At 38.3% G+C, this 16,909-nt stretch overlaps 1 protein-coding gene across 2 annotated transcripts in view; it reads right to left on the reverse strand.

Moving 5' to 3' along the window:
- The window catches only part of LOC140664760 (neural cell adhesion molecule 1-B), a 29,757-nt gene extending 16,424 nt beyond the window's left edge, over positions 1-13,333 (reverse strand). The window contains exon 1 of one of the 2 annotated variants that reach the window (XM_072890204.1): positions 11,815-13,333. In XM_072890204.1, the coding sequence (XP_072746305.1) occupies positions 11,815-11,896 (82 nt within the window). In that variant the 5' untranslated portion in view covers positions 11,897-13,333. Of the gene's footprint in view, positions 1-8,036; positions 9,142-11,814 lie in introns of those variants that run through there. The other variant, XM_072890205.1, reaches the window with a different exon arrangement.
- Between the last annotated feature and the right edge of the window lie 3,576 nt (positions 13,334-16,909).

Genomic DNA, 16,909 nt, shown 5'->3' on the forward strand with positions numbered 1-16,909 from the left:
GTTTGTCCACGCATACGTTTGCATTTTAACGTAACGTTTTATCATGCGTGATACACCAGCAGAAGAAATGGGAACAAGAATAAATTGGAAGGACAGAATATTGCGAGGGGTCCAAGTGCAAATATGCAAGGTGCAAGGCTGAGAAAGCGACACGAGAGAAAAGCATTGAAAGGTGAGGAGAGAGAGGATTATTATGCGGGACAGCGTATGCATGAGAAGCGGAAGAAAGGGGGGAAGAAATAAGTCCTTGGAGCAGGTGCGACAAAACCGGTCGCATCTTCGCGCGTTGCGCTGTATTTACCCGCTTTCAGATAGGCAGTAACCTAACTGTTCCGTTTACCAGAGAGGTATTCGAGTTTCATCGAGCATATAGGTATCTCTTTACGGAAACAAGACGACAAAAAAGAAATCCCTCCTGAGCATCGAGCGTATCGTTGGAAATAAACTGGAAAGAAATTGTTGTTTGTTGCTAACTGTAGCGAAAACTCGCACAATTATCGTGTAAAGGAAAAATGAATATCTCGTTTACACAAACATACATTGTATATTGAACTTTCAAACTAACTAATCACCACTTTCAGCGACGTTAATGTTAATCGTAGTTTAACCGCTGTCCGTATAATTAAATTAAAATTAAAGTTAACTGATGAAGGCAACCATAAGCGACGTATAAAATAGTATCTTGCGTGAAATAGTTCTACTTATATAATTTTGAAATTAAACTATTTTGTCGAAGATTCTGTACGGAATAATATAAGTTGCATTTGTCATCGAGGTCAAAGAACGAGGCAAAGAGAACCTAGCAAAACCTAGACGCCACTTGGTTGCATAATGGGAAGAGAATCAGATAGAAGCGAGCTCCTCCTTCCTCTCACGAACAAAGGAGCCTATTGCGAAGAAATGTAGCGGGTGTACAATTGTTTCGAGACTACGCCTCGAGAATCTTAGCGATTCGGGCCGGCTGGAAAGGAGTCGTGCTACTTTCGTAGGATCGATGCCGGCGACGCAGTGTTCTTTCCATCCGAAAGACTGTGTTGGTGGCCAAGAAGCGTATAAAGATCCGAGCATTAGAGGGCGACCCGATGGTTGGCTGGCCGTTCGTCCGAATGAATCCAGATCCGCGGGATAAAATGGAAGAAAGCAAGGAGATTTCTGCGTCTCGCTTCCGCTGGTCCCTTGCCATCTCTCGCGGTCACGCGTTCGCGAAATCGCGCCGTCACTTTCCTTTACCATTTTCCTCTATCTATCTATCTATCTATCTCTTTCTCTGTTTTCTTCTTTTGCTCTCTGTTTGCGCTCTGTCCGCTTATATTCTTCTTCTTCTTCTTCTTCTTCCTTTTATTTTCTTTTTCCTTCGAGACTTCAACGTTACTCTAGCTGGATTCCTTTTCTAGACGACGTTTTCAAGACAATCGGCGGACCACGGACAATCGCGCGAGCCAATCAGTCCCGCATTGAGTTCTGGGACTTTCTCCTTCTCGTTGGTCGCGCCCTCGGATATGTGAAAAGAAGGCGAGATAGACGAAGAACAAAATAAAGAAATCCCGACGAGATCCTTTCGGGACGAATCGGAAAGCGGCTTTTCTTTTTCCGAGTCATGCTTGGTGTTTTGCGGACTGGAACGGATAATGAAGGAATGATAGAAGGGTCATGAGATATAAGAATTATTAAGAAGACAACCGAGATCGCGGAGACTCACACGTAAGTAACGACATACGGAGGACACACGATCGTTGCTGACAAGTTTTTCCACTACAATTTCGCGTGACGATGATCGCATTAGTCCGACAAAGAATTATCGAGGCCGGCAGCACGAGAGTCTTAACGTTCCTTTATGGAATATTTTTTATTACAATCATTTGCGATTGTATTTACGTACGATCTACGGCGATATTCCGCTCGTGAGAAACCCATTAGTCCGCGTCGCGACATTTGCCACGGACGAGAAAACGTGGGGAACACGATCTGTAATCTATGGATTATACGCGATTCAAATGAAATTGCTCTATATCTCTGCGATGAAACGGATCGCCAGCAATGGAAATGGTATCTTCTCTCGTACAGCACACTGATTGCCTATTAACCTTCGCCAACGATTTTATTCAAACACCTGTTCGCCGATCTAGACGACGGTGTAATTAGATGAATGTGCGTTCGTGGTGATCAACGATTATTTGCCATGTCGCGACGACGAGCACGAGCGGAGGAAAAAACACCGATTTGCGGTCATTAGTTCAGGAAGATCAAGCAGGTTGCGATCTTCTGCAAGCTTCTTTCTCGACGATCCACAGAGATAATCAGTCCAAGTCCGCGCTCTTAGATGCGGATCTATCCACGTTTCCCTTCCTCCCACCCTATCGCTTTTATCCGGAAAGAGAGACAGAAAAAAAGATTTCTTCTCGACTAGAGCGACTTTATCGCTCGAGCGGCCGCGCGTTGGAATTCAAGAGCTCCCAAATAACTCGGGGCGAGATTATGATCAAAGAGGTTCTCCCCTTACGCGAGAGCGTTTAAAGAACTTTCAGGCTCGGCGGGAGAGGAGTTTTACGGGAATTACGACTTAGCGCGCTTTGTAAGTAAGTAACGGCTCTTCGAGGTCGGGGCGTGGGGCGGGAAATCGCGGAAATGTAATTTGCCGCCAACATTCGCGTAAGGGTTTAAAGTTTCGCAGCTGCTCCCGACGAATTCGCGCGTACGATATCGCCTTCGCTTACGAGGCGAACCGTAGGACCTTCCGCCGATAAATGCAAAGCAATAATGACGTCACGTGCACGAGGTGGGTTCATAAGGTCGGGAGCGCTTCTTACTTCCCCTATCTTTCGCCGCTATTGCTTCGCTTTTTGTCGGAAGCAACGTCGGAATATATGCCACGCCCGCGTATCACATGTGTTCCTCCATTACGTCTCTCTGTCTCCTTCACGAATCTCGGTGCGGTATTTTTTTTTTTTTTTTTTTTTTTTTTTTTTGTTAGAGACTTTTTTTAAATTATTCTCCTGCTTATATTATACACCGGCACGAAAAAGAAATTGTATTTGTACGCAGTGTACGATTTAACTTTTAATTAGTTGAGCAGAGTAAGCGTAGGTACTTTATCCGATGTACTTGCGAATTTTATTTATTAAATCCGTACCGTATTCTATCGTTAAGCTAAACTGAAATTATGATTACGGTGTTCAGGAAAGAGTTGCAAGTTTCATAGCGCAACGGTAAAAGCTATAATACAAGCTAGACATTTACAAGGATCGATTCATTTAATCAAAAAGGCTGCTATTTGGCGTACGGCCAAATAGAAAAGGCATGAAATGCCCCGACGCGACGTAACCCTCGACTATACTTCTCCCAGAACGGGGGAAAAGAGAAGGGGCGAGACTTTAATAATTCATCAAGAGTCCTATGTAAAATTAGCGCTGTTAGTATTGAATAAATTTTACCGAGTGCGCTGCGGCATTGTAACGTCGCCATCGTTTTCTGCATTATTCTAATTAGCTATAGAATGTATACTCGGTACGTGCATAACGTAGCGTAAATAATTGAAAACGAGGAAAGAGCGAAGCGTTTTATGCAGATACGGCGGGACGCGCTTGCACGAGCGGCCGATTATTTTCGACGATTAACGCAGTCGACAAATACGTCGCATGTAACATTTAATATCAATAATGTCGAAATCGTCGCTCGCGTCCACAGCCCGAAGAAGATAAACTCTCCCATATATCGAGAGAGAGAGAGAGAAAGAGAGAGACAGCACGTAAATAAATGAAGCGATTATTATTCATCGCTCCCTCTTTGAGATCTACGAGCTCTCTCGCGTTCGTTATTATTACCGGAGAAATCCCGCTTAAAACAATGAGGGTTGCGCGCGACAAATCGCTTGTTGTGCATGCAAATCTCCATGTTCTTCCGTTCATCGTTGAGCGATATTATAGACGGGCAAATAAATCCAGCGTATGATACATCGGATAATCAATAGTCGAAGCGGAAATGTCACGCGATGGGAAAGTCACTCGAGCCACAGTTATATTGCACCGTTTCCGTGTGTCTCGTGTTTCACGTTACGCAACGAAATATCGGCTTGCGCAACGAATTCTCATCGGAGGAATAGGTAATCAACACATCGGGAAAAACCTCGGGAGGTCGCATCCGTAACAATGTCAGGGCATCGTGTTTGCATCGAATGTTTGCCGTTTGATTTATTATTGAAATCAAGCCGATGAGTAACAAACATCGATGCGCTATGTATGTGTAATGAAAAGCAATATTGCTATGTATCTAAATGCAAATTTGTTTGCCTAGCTTAATTACTAATCGTAAGATACTGCTCTTAGATAGACACGTTAATGCGCTTATATATGATTTCGTTCTTCGATGAATATCTGTAGGTAAATATTGACTTGACATCAAATCTTATTTTCATGTAAAAATCGATAATATTAACGTAATTTAATAATAATTAAATTACAAAAAAAAAGTTGACTATTTTCTGGATTGGAAAAAGCAGAAGCAAGTAGAAAGCAAGTATATCTCTATAAATTAAATTCCTTGCATTTTTTTTCTCCAACGAATAGCCCTATCACCAGGAAAGAGTCGCGGCAAAGTAGCACATTAGTCACTGCTCGTTGAAGCTCGCGAAAAATTTTCGTCGGCAGGTTTCCCGCCGCTAACAGGAAGTTTGACCGATCAGCCAGCTAGCTAACCAACCAACCAACCAGCTACGGTCGTTCGTTAGCTCGCCAGGACTTTGAAATACCGCGGTTTCCTGTTTTTCTCGCGCTACACATATCGCCTAACCGTGCCGACTTATTTCGCGTATACCGACCGAACATTGTACACTGCACCATTGTGGAAATAGTTTCCGCGGTGTTTCTCCTCTCGTTCCTCGTTTTTATTCTTTTTTTTTTTTTTTTTTTTTATTCCTTTTTTTTATTCACTTTTTTTATTCACTTTTTCCTCCCAGCGCAACATCCCTCCCCTTTCACGCGGCTTTCGCCTCTCGCTTTTCAAGGCCGGATATCCTTCTCTTACGACCGAGTCATCCAGCAGTCTCGAGTTCGTTCTCTCTTTCTCGTTTTTCCATCGCCGCTGGCTTTTCCTTTCTTTTCCGGCGCTACCGACCGAAGCCGCTGCGGAGCCGCCATTTACGCGAACATCCTCGATAATAAATCCCGTCGAGTGATTTACGAAGTATTTCCCTCATCTCTCTCCCGCGAGTACCCGCGAACCGCCTTCGGGACGCGTAGCCCCGGTACAGTTTGAAAATTAATAACGCTGACAACGAGATAGGCGCTTTAACAAGGCTTTTATGATCCCACGATTGCAAAATTAAATGTCACGATTTCGACGATATATAATTAACAGCTCATAGATTATTTTAACGTATCTATCTACGCCATTCTCGCTCGTTTTTTAATTCCTTCTAAATTTTTAAAACACATATATTTATACATGTTAGGTTATTGACAACAACTGGCATAACGTGGTATCTCTATATTTTTGAAAATATATTACCGCTACGAAACTTAATTTTAATAATTCATCACACTTTATATAATAATATATCAATATTCTAAAAAAAAAAAGAAATTGTAAAAGAATATTAGAATTCAAAGAACGAAAAGACTTTGTGACAGAAAATTACTTATCAAGTGCGAAATATGAGTTGATGCTATTGACATATTTGGATCACATCATAGAAGAAAAGAGAAGCAACGGAAGGGATTAATATCATGCATGTGCTTTTTGTTAAATGTCGTTACAAAATGCAAGAAGTAATATGCGAGGCGGAAAATGACGTCGTCTGGCTTTTACGAGCCGGATGCGAGAAAATCGTGATATCAAGGAAGATGACATGATCCTGCATTACAAATAGAAGCCGTTCCGACATTGGTGCGCAAGAGACATAAGCGCAATGGCACGGAAACGAGAAGCTGCAACACACGCGACGCGTGGTGCTTCGATGCGGCAAAACTCGTTGAACGATAGAACTTCCGATAACCGAAAACTTTTATTAAAAATTGTCACCACACATTTTGTAATGTCTCTACATAATATCGATATCGAAATAATCTTTCATAAGCCTTGTAATTTTACAAGCTCAAATTATTGGATTCTTTTCAACAAGCTATGTGACCGCTGTGCTTTTCTTTCTCCAGCTATAGTAAAAATTATTGCAGTAAAAATAACGTCACATATATATTGCATTATAATTCTACACTGAAAGAGATTAATATAAAAGTTAATTTAAAATTCAAATTTTAAGACGCTTAGTACTGTAAACTTTAAGCTTGAAGCAATCAATTTTTTCTAATCTTTATTTTCTCAATAATATTTTATTTATTTAAAGAGCTTATAATTTATTATGATTTCTCGATTCTTTAATATTCAAGTAATTCAAATGTAGAATAAACCTTGCGAGATAAAATTTTTCTTCGCAAGATAAAGCTCACTTTTATACATATAAAATCACTTTTAATTCAAAAACTATACTTTCTCTCAGAAAAAATTGACGCTAAATTGTACAAAAAATTTGCAATTAAATTTTGTCGGATACCTCGCGGAGCAACTTTGTATATAAGCATGACAAATGAATGTCGGTGACGCTTTAAATAACTCCCTGACATCCTTCCTTGTGTATCAATATACTCGAGATAAAGCATGCAATTTTTGTGTAACGCCATATATATTTTACCCGGGGCGGTACAATTCGCACAGTAAAATCACAGGCAGTAAAATCGCGCTTCAAACAAAAAGTGAAAAAACAGTGAAGGGAGGGGAGAACAATACGGCATAGCAAAAATACGCCTCTCTCTCGACCGGCGTCACGTTCTAACTGCAATCGCGTCGCGGCTTCCCCGAATAGGGTGAACGTGTGCGCCGCCGGGTATACATACAAACCCGGGCAAGGCGCTGTCGTTGCGCCCGGATGCACTACCCATGCGAAGCTTCCGGTTATCTGGAGGCACCGATCGTTACCATGCATTTCGCAGCGGACGTTGAGGTCCATTTTTTCGTCTTTTCTCTCTCTCTCTCTCTTTCTCTCTCTTTGTATCTCTTCCTATCTCTCTTCCGTAACCCGCGGCGACATGAACGTGACATCCCGACGGAGAGACGACCGACTGCGCTTTCTCGATTCCCATGGCACTCTCGTTCTCTTTACGCAGCCGCTGCTGGCAGTAATTGCAGTTTCCTTTTATTTCGAGCCCCGCGCGCAACATCCGCGGAATACTGCCGTTTTTTATCGTGCTTTATAAACTTCCCTCCCCGCATCTTCTTATAACCCAATATGAAGCTCGAGCCGGTGGTTGGCTGCGGCGCGAACCCCGGCGAAAGAATTTTAAGTTTCCATCCATCCAAGTTGCACTTTCGCGGAATTTCAATATCTTCGCCCGTAATGGACCGTTACTACACGCACATTACGCTCCATTACGAGCACGTGGTTTACCACGAGAAGATCAGTAGCCGCGTTCGACGCGACGAATGGTAACTGCAGATATCGATGGCTCTTAAGAGCCAATCTTGCTGCAATTTCCAAACATATCGAATATTTTTGTTTCAAATCATTATCTCGAAAACGTTTCTACATAAGCGTTTCTCGATAACATAAAAAATCAATTTTGTGAATTTATTAAGAAAACGTATCTATGTCAAAGTAAATAAAAAGAGGAGAATCGAAATGAAAATCGTTTGGATGCAATATTTTTTTTAAATATCGCATGCGATCGAAATTTATATTATTTTTTACGCCGGTTAAGTTATTGCCCAACCATCTGTAATTCACGAAAAAAACTTCTCATAAAAGAGATCTTGCGGAAGATTTGTTTCGCTTCGTTTGATGTGCACATGCATGATAGCAAATATATTTGCGTGTTGACGTGATACGTGATATAATTTTTACATCTCTACGAATACGATATTGATTCGCGTTTATAACCGTAAGATATGAAATAAGAAAAAAATTAATAACTTTATTAGTAATGACATCGAATTTTTACAATATGAGCCTTTAGATACAGACAGAGGTCCGTGTTATATAAAGTACTTACAGTACACTTTTTGTAATTGTTACTCTCCTTGGTAGATTGTTCTTCATGGTAATACCAGAATTCTGATTTATCTTATTCAATCAAAGGTTGACAGTTGACTGACAATGAATCAAGCATCGGACTTTCTCACGCAATACGAAATAACCCCCACTACAACGACCTTCCACTATTGAGACGTTGTAAACAGATAAAGTTTATATTCAAGTTCGTCAACGTAAGTATGTATAAGGTCACGCTTTCTTCAAGAATATTATTTAGCGAGCTTTTAAATAATATAGGAAGATATATACACATTTAATTATGAAGAGCAACATAAGTTTTATTACTACACGATATGTATTTTAAGTATTTTATAGCACGAATATTTGTGTTTAACGATTTATTGACATTTTTTTTATGCATATTTTTCTAACGAATAAGATAACAAGTTTATCTCTTATATTTTAATAGTTTTATTTTAAATTTTTATTTAAATATTAAAATATTTTGTCTAAGAACGATAAAAATTATCAAAGATAATCGCGTCGACAGCATTTTTCTGAAAATTTTCAGATACCTTCAGTGATCGAGAAGATCGTTTTAAATATTTCTGTTGTAATATTTTCACACATTGAGAAATTTCAACTAGGTATTAATCCCAACTTTTGCCACTTTGCAATGCAATACGTACATGTATATACCTGGAGTTATACGTGCAATTCAGAGTTCACGTACTTTCATAATTTGTTTTACTGTCAGCTATACAAGGTGTAAAGTCACCTGCTATGATACGGTAAATGATTGTATGCTATACGTGGCATGTATTTGATGCCGATCGTAATCCATCTCGTTTAACGATCGAATAAAAGTTTAATACTTTACATACTATGACAAATGTAAGTATATAACGTAACATTACTTTGCGAATGTTCTACAGCACCTCTATTAATTTTACAATCGTCCTACTTATGATTATAAACGACGTTCAAACCATGACAAGGACTCTATATATGCGATTGCATTAAAATCGAACGAAGAAAGCGAACTTATCATTAAGATCTCTTTGATTGTATCAAATTTTATTTTTCCGATAAATAATTTGAAAAAAAATGACCAAATTATAAATAAAACTGAAAGATGTAAACAACATTTCTGAAGATGTACGATAATAAAATGTTATCTTACTGTATAACAGAAAAAAGAATTTAAAAAATTTGAAAAGTAAACGCAAAAGCTGACGCAGTAGAGTAGAAATAAATTGACGAGAGACTCGATACACAGAATTGTATAAAACAATCGAAGTCGTGAATTCCACAACTCTGCACGAGGTAGGTACTAGGTACGCGTTTCAATGTTGTATGAGTTGAAGGTACTTTTTTATTTCTGAGTTTTTTGTTTCATTTGTCGACGCGCGCGCTTTCACGCAAATTCTTCAGCGAGTGAAGTTATAATATATAAAATAATTTTTATTCTCGTTATATATGTTTTCCTACGAGTCACATTGTCTGCCTTCCTCTCCCCTTTGCATTCAATTCCGGTCGGAACAACAAATTTCCGAACAGAGCGCCGAAATTTTCAACATACACGGTATTACACATTTGTGTGTGCGCGCGTTACATGTGAAAAGGGAAGGGAGGAAATGTCCATCGCGCTGGTTCCTGATATACATGGGAATTCGTGTGCAGTGACAGAGATGAGGTGGGGAAGGTGGAAGAGGGGCGATAGGGAAGGGTGCATACAGCGGCTTTGATTTTCAGCCCACGATACGCTACTGCCAATTATTCGGCGGTACACGTTGGCCCATTGTGAATCTGTCGAGAGACGGCGGTCGATTACTGCATCCGAAGTGGAGCCGTTATGTCAATTTGCATAATGCATCGATTAAATAAACGGGTTGCGCGGTCCTGTCCGATGTCGTAGAGCACGAGTGGTGTGGCGGAGGGTCGCGTCCGCGTCGCCGTCCGCAAAACAACTATTGACAGGTCGGTGAATTCTCGACGCCGTTCACGTTCCGTGCGTACGTCAAAATTAATGTACGCCCTCCCCTTCCCTCGCTTCTCGCTCGCTCTCTCGGCCTTTTTTTTTCCAACCGCGCTTCTCCGTACGACACACGACACGCACCGTAACGATTATGAGGTTGTCGCCGATGTGATTACGATAGTGTGACGGTCTCCGCGTCAACTCTTGTCCTTCGCAATTAATTAGGAGCGTAATCGTGTAACACTTAAAATTTCGTTGTATCCTTTTATGCTGGCGCTATAAATCAGAATCGCGTAATTTGTCGACCGTTTCGCGCATCGGCCCGTATAACACACGGCCGAAATACACACGGATTACAGCGAATAAATTCTCGTCTTGCTCGATTTAGTTTCGCGTTTAATGCGCTATTTGCCCAAGCCGCTGTTGCATGTTGATTATAATTGCGGCACAATGTTCCGCCGATGCAATAATTCCAGACGACATTGACAAACCGTCGCAAATCGTACAATTATTGTTCGCCCGTTTTATTGGCATGTGCGGTAAATACGTATAGTCTGTATATGTTCCGAGGAGTTTATAATAATAATAAAGCGATATTTTTTCCGCCTCCAATATACATGAACATTATTTTTTTAGCGAATAATTTAAAATTTATATTGCAGAAATACTGTATTCAAAAGTAAATAAAATTGGAATAGTAATTTATATTTATTTTTCATCTTTAGTTGAAAATCTATTAAGTGACTGCTATTTCTTGCCTATTTTTTATTTAATATGCAAAATATCATCGCAATCCTCTTTTAGAGACGTAGTCACGAAACAATCGCTGTAACTAACTTTGTTAATTAATTTAATTATTGCCGTTTGTTCAAACGCTAATAGTACTTGTCGATGTTCTGTGTACTCAACTACTATATAGTTGACAGTGATGAAGAGAAAGTGTTTTATCTGTCATACAATTATGTGCGTACTATAACAGCATTTATTTCAATATTTTCGTGCTATCTAGCATGAAACATTTAATCAAACAATAACTAAAGTGTATATACATATGTATATATGTATGTATATATAAATATATATATATATTTTTTTTTAATACTTATAATACTAAAATCTTAAAAAAAAGAGAGTTTAATTAATTATCAAATAATCTTATCGACAACCGTCTTTTTAAATAATAATTAATAAATAAAATTTATTTTTTGTCATTAAATAATTTGAAAATGAAAAATATACTCTAATTAGAGAGAAACTCAACTCTACATCTTATCTAAAATTGAATTTGAAATTGTTTTTACAAATAAAAGCCAACATTATCATTCGTTGGAAGAGATTAATCGTTTATCATTCATGGAACTACACCATTATATCATCTGGCATATCTACCGGTTCATTACTTTACGTTGCGATATAAAAATCGATACGAGCATTGATATAAATGATCCTAATGCAAGCGCATAAATATTTTCACTATGTTGAAAGCATGGAAATATAGCAAGCATAAACATTTTCTCTCCGTTGCCTGCGAAGAGCAACGTAGATACTTAGCCTTAAACGTGCCGGCGTATATAACCGATAGCGGAACTTTGAAGAAACATAAACTGAAAGAAGAAACCTCGTAACAAGAATAAAAGTATCTTTCCCGATCCGAACCAATTATTTGTTTCCCCATTAGTGGACGCAAACGAACGGGCGAAGTAAACTTCTTCACCCTCTGTCTCTCTCCCCCCCCCCCTCCCTTTTCTCTCCTTTTGCAATTACATATTATTCTTTATTCCTTTCTGTAAAGAAACTTTCAAGTTTTTCATTCACTTACGTGGCTCGTCGCCGTCGCTGAGCAGAACTTCCGCTACGACGAACCGGGCTAGCAAGCTCATCAGCAAAAGCATCCTCTTCATTGTAAGCGAAATGAATCCCTGCTCTTCCAGCCCCTCGTGCAGATATCGTCCTTCTTGAATCTCGTGTTTAAGTGGGTGCCTCGACGTGGCTTGATAAGTTTCAATAAGACGAATTCTCGAAGAGATTCGTCAGGTCGCGCGAAATATCGATTTTAACAGACGTATCTCATCGCGAGACGTGGAAGACGTGGATCCGTCATTATCGATCTGATCCGGTGGTTCAGTTCTCCGGCCAATTTTCACGAAACGACTTTCCGATAAAACGTTCGATATACACTTTTAATGATAACTAGCAATGAAGATGAAAGTATGACCTGACTGCGTTTTGAGAGAAGGCTTAAGTGCAGTTCACAGAGCACGCAAAGTATCTATCTACCTACCTACCTATCTACCTACCTACCTACCTACCTATCGAGGTAGACTGGTAGACTCTCTACGTAAAACTGAGGATTATAAGTAAGTCGCGTAACTCCTTAAGGGCTTCGCGCGATTACGCGCGTTATTTATGTACGCAGACTTCAACGTTGTCTCTAATGGGGTTACTCGATCGAGTAATTGTACATAGGTACTCCTCACATACACAGTCTATTGGCATTCACTTCATACATCACTAAGCCTCACACGCGCGAACGACCCATTCTACTCCTCCGTCATCGTCCGATAATAATGACGTAATGATGTTTTCGAGAAACGTGGACGGAAAAATCGATAAGTGTTAGATGGACTTCGTTTGCTGCGTATTGTGCGATAATATTGAGTGTTAAAAGGTGCCGTTAGGAGTTATCGCTGTCATACTTTATGCACGGAAACATTTTTACTTCACTTGCACTTTGATATATCGGAATTAACGCTTACTCTTCCTGTTATACATTTTTCATCCTCCGCAAAAGGATTTCCACCGTTTTTATTAACGATTATAATAGTGCACGAGAGTATATATTCTAATAATAAAAGGATTTTGATAGAAAACACCGAAGCGTTCGCATCTCCAATTACTCGACTCGATTGGGCAGATTAATTAATTCGACGAGATTTCAGGTACTGATGAAGATTATCGATTGCCAGAGACGAATCATTTATCGCTGCTTACAACATTTATTCATTCACAAAAATACTTGTTATTTCTTTGGAAAAGTGCTTCTTGGTCGCGTGTGATTCCGTTGCTAGATCACGCTTGGGTCAGTAACCGACGGTGCCAAACTCGTGCCAAATTTCTTCCAGAATGCGGGGGTGGTATGTGTTTCCCCGCTCTCGAGAGAATCACTCACACGAATACACTTGTCACTGCAGATCGCGATGTGGTCAATCACCCGCGCGCGTTAGGGGATCAACGATCGGATCGGATTGAAGTCATGGCCGTCGATATGGGACGTCCAACCGATCTTTCGAGATACGCGAACCCCTACCGAAGGTGGAAGGCGCGCTCACTGCTGCGTTGCGGCAGGCCTACTGACGGAGCCGATGGAGCTTTCGGCTTGCCTCGGCGCGACTCGTGCGAGTCCGTCACCCTCCGGCGCGGCGGCCGCTTAAAGCGCCCGCCGATCACTTTTCGCCCCCCGTCATTCCCGCGCCAGGCCACGTCCTACTCTACACTACTATATCGCGCGTATCCCCGTATACGCTCCGCGGAATCCGGTGAACGTTAGAAAACGACCGTTCTGTCGCTGAAAACGCTGAGACCGCGAACAATACAGAACAAAGAGACGCGAGGCGTTTTAGCTTGCGTAGCTAGAGATGTGAGAAAAAAAAAAAGATTATTTTAAAGGTGTAGCTCTCGTCTGCTAGCGCGATCAGCGCGAATGAAGAAAATGATTATGTGACTAAAACTATAATATAAATTTTTTTATATATAATTTAAAGGTGTTTCTTGGTTCTTCTTTTATCAATATTTAGAGTTGTGAATCAATGTTATCTCTACAATTAATACAAGTCCTCTGAACTCAAAGACACTATATGAGCAACTTTTTTTTTTACTTATTAATGTCAAAGGAAGAGTTATTGTGAGATACATGTAGATGTGGATAAAATATAATCCATGAAATAGAATATATAGAAGGCACTTTAAAAACATTTCTTAAAGTTTCTTGTGTTTCGCATAAAGTGACAATTGTTAGTACCATCAAAATGACGCAATTTTCCAGCGTCTGATCAATCATATCCATAACCACTTTATCGTCTCTATTTCCCTTTTTCTTTTTATCTCCTTTTCCTTCTTTCTCCCTCTTTCTTTTTCTTTCTCAATCAACTAATACAGTATTACACAAATTTCAGAAATAAATTTTTTTTAAATATTTAAAAAATGCGTTTATTCGAATACTTGTAAATAGATTAATAGTAGCGAATCGATAAAACATGTATGTGTCTTACAAAACAAAATTAAAAAAACAGGGTCTGATTTTTTAATTAACTGCTACAAAATTTGAAAAACAAAAATTTGTAAATATGTATATATAGTATATTTATACTTATATATATATATATATATATATATACATATATATACATATATATATATGTGTATATATATGTATATATATGAATATATATATTCATAGATTCTTGTTTTTCAATTTTCCTGGCAATTAATCCTTCATATCCACGCATCCCAACATACCGCGTGCAGCTCTTTACATGCGCTTTGTGTTGTAACGAAATACAACAATTCAAGAAAAATGACAACTGCCAATGCATAAAAGCGCGAGTATTAAAAGCTAAAAATTGAATTACAGAACAAGCCGGATTTAATTCGTGCACCCCGCGGGCAGTGAAAGTGATTTACGTGTACGTTGGCTAACCAAAAAAATCACACATGTGTACACGCCGGAAACGCATTGCATCGGCATGGACATTTCAAATTCGAGAATATAACTGGAAAAATATAAAATGTTAACTCCTCGTCAGCTGCCGCTCTTTCAACTTTATTTAAAAATTACAACAAAATATGTATCACTGAAAACATTCTACGCACTAAAAACAATTCTAAAACAACAATTCTAGAAACATTTGTGAAATGCTTTGCGCGTGTCAAAATGAGATTTCTTAAAATGTATCTTTTCTGATAATGATTCTGTAATTTTGTAACTCAACACATAATTATCTTATTACAATCTTACTTATACAAAACACATATCGAGTAAACGTGTTAGCAACGCGTTTATTACAATTATGATGTATTTACTAAAAGCGCAGGTGCACAATAAGGTATTCTAGACGAAAGTTTATTGCTTCCGCAACAAGTTTCTAGAGGATCACATTGTAGAAGGATGATGTTCGAGATATTACTTGAGAAATGCCTGAATGCCATCTTAATATTATAATGAAACATCGTCATTTATCTCATATATGTATAAAATTCTCAATAAAACGTATATGTAATTAAAAGCATTTTCAAATTACTTCACTGTATAAAACAATGTTGTAAAAAAATGGAAAAAAATATATGAACGCTACACTACATATAATATATATATAACGAGACACAAACAGAGAAAAGGAGAGAGAAAGAAAGAAACATATTATATTAGTATTATATTAATATTATAATGAAACATTGTCATTTATCTCATATATGCATAGGTGTATAATTTTCAATAAAACGTGTATGATTAAAAGCATTTTGAAATTATTTCACTGAATAAAACAATATCGTAAAAAAATAAAAGAAAAAAAATATATAAACTACACTATATTCAATACACACACACACATACACACACACGCACGCACGCACGCACGCACGCACGCATATATATATATATATATATATATATATATATATATATATAAATTATATATTTTTTTCTTGACTGATTTTTGTATGTCAATTCCAGATACGTGCTATTATAGAATGGGAGATAATCAATAATGAGCTGAATAGCGTGTTTATAATCAATTTTCTTGTACATGTCTATTTTGTAATTTTTCTATATTTCCACGATGTCAATCTTAGCCTTGCATGTTTTAAAACGAATATTTAAAACTATTTCGTCCTTTGAGTACTGAACGTTATAACAGCGCTGCTGTTTAAACTTTATGATACTTATTTGCATAATATTCATATATTCATCCTCTCTTTCAGTACACTTGCGATATTGACAAATATTAAATTACTCAAAAGTCTCAAAAGAGGATTCTCTAACTTATATATGTATATGAAATAATTGATAATTGTATCGAACGAGAAATATCTTGAGAAATATCTGAGAAACAGAATTTTGTAATGTATTTACTGATGCAATTTCTGGAGCCATCTCCAAATAATAGATAGGTTCATTAACTCAATACCGTACTTTCTAAAAGAGTTAAGATGAACTAGGTCGATATTCATATCTGCTATTCCTTCGAAATGTATACTTTTGTTTTCTCTCTCATTTTGCGTAAACAATTGCATTAAAATAAAAAGTAAATAATTTATATAGTTAATAATCACGCATATGATTGTACATAAATTTTGTGTATATTTCTGTAAAGATAATATTCTCCTAGTGTTAATGCTCAGCTTCTCGAGATAAGATCTATACTTATTGTACTATCTATATCTATATGTACTTACAGATTTATATAGATCTAATTGTAAGTATTAAATAAAATTGTGTCATTATTTTCTGTATTCTATGGAATTTTGTCTAATTTTAAATAATGTCTTTTTATGAACTTGATCGCATCAAGCTCGTTTATCAAATATCCGAAATTGAAGAACCGTGGTATCTTTCTGACTATGTTTCTAATGATTTTCAAATCAGGAAAACTTACGACTTAATTTGAAAACTTGATTGTTCTCCTCTTTCAAGACATTTATCTCCGTACCAGAAACTCACAATTCGATTACGTCGATGGTGATTTTAGACGTCAGATCTCAGCACTCGACGATCCTGTCTTTGGGCTCTATCTCGTTCAGATACCTCTCGAAGTGCTCGGAACAGTTCAGCAACAAGTGAAACATGTCCTTCAACTTTCGGGACGTGAAGATTGGGTGAGAATCGCGTTCTTAATGGTCGCCATCTAACAGAGTCG

This window comes from Anoplolepis gracilipes, chromosome 4 (assembly GCF_047496725.1).
Source record: "Anoplolepis gracilipes chromosome 4, ASM4749672v1, whole genome shotgun sequence".
In the NCBI taxonomy this organism is placed as follows: Eukaryota; Metazoa; Arthropoda; class Insecta; order Hymenoptera; family Formicidae; genus Anoplolepis; species Anoplolepis gracilipes.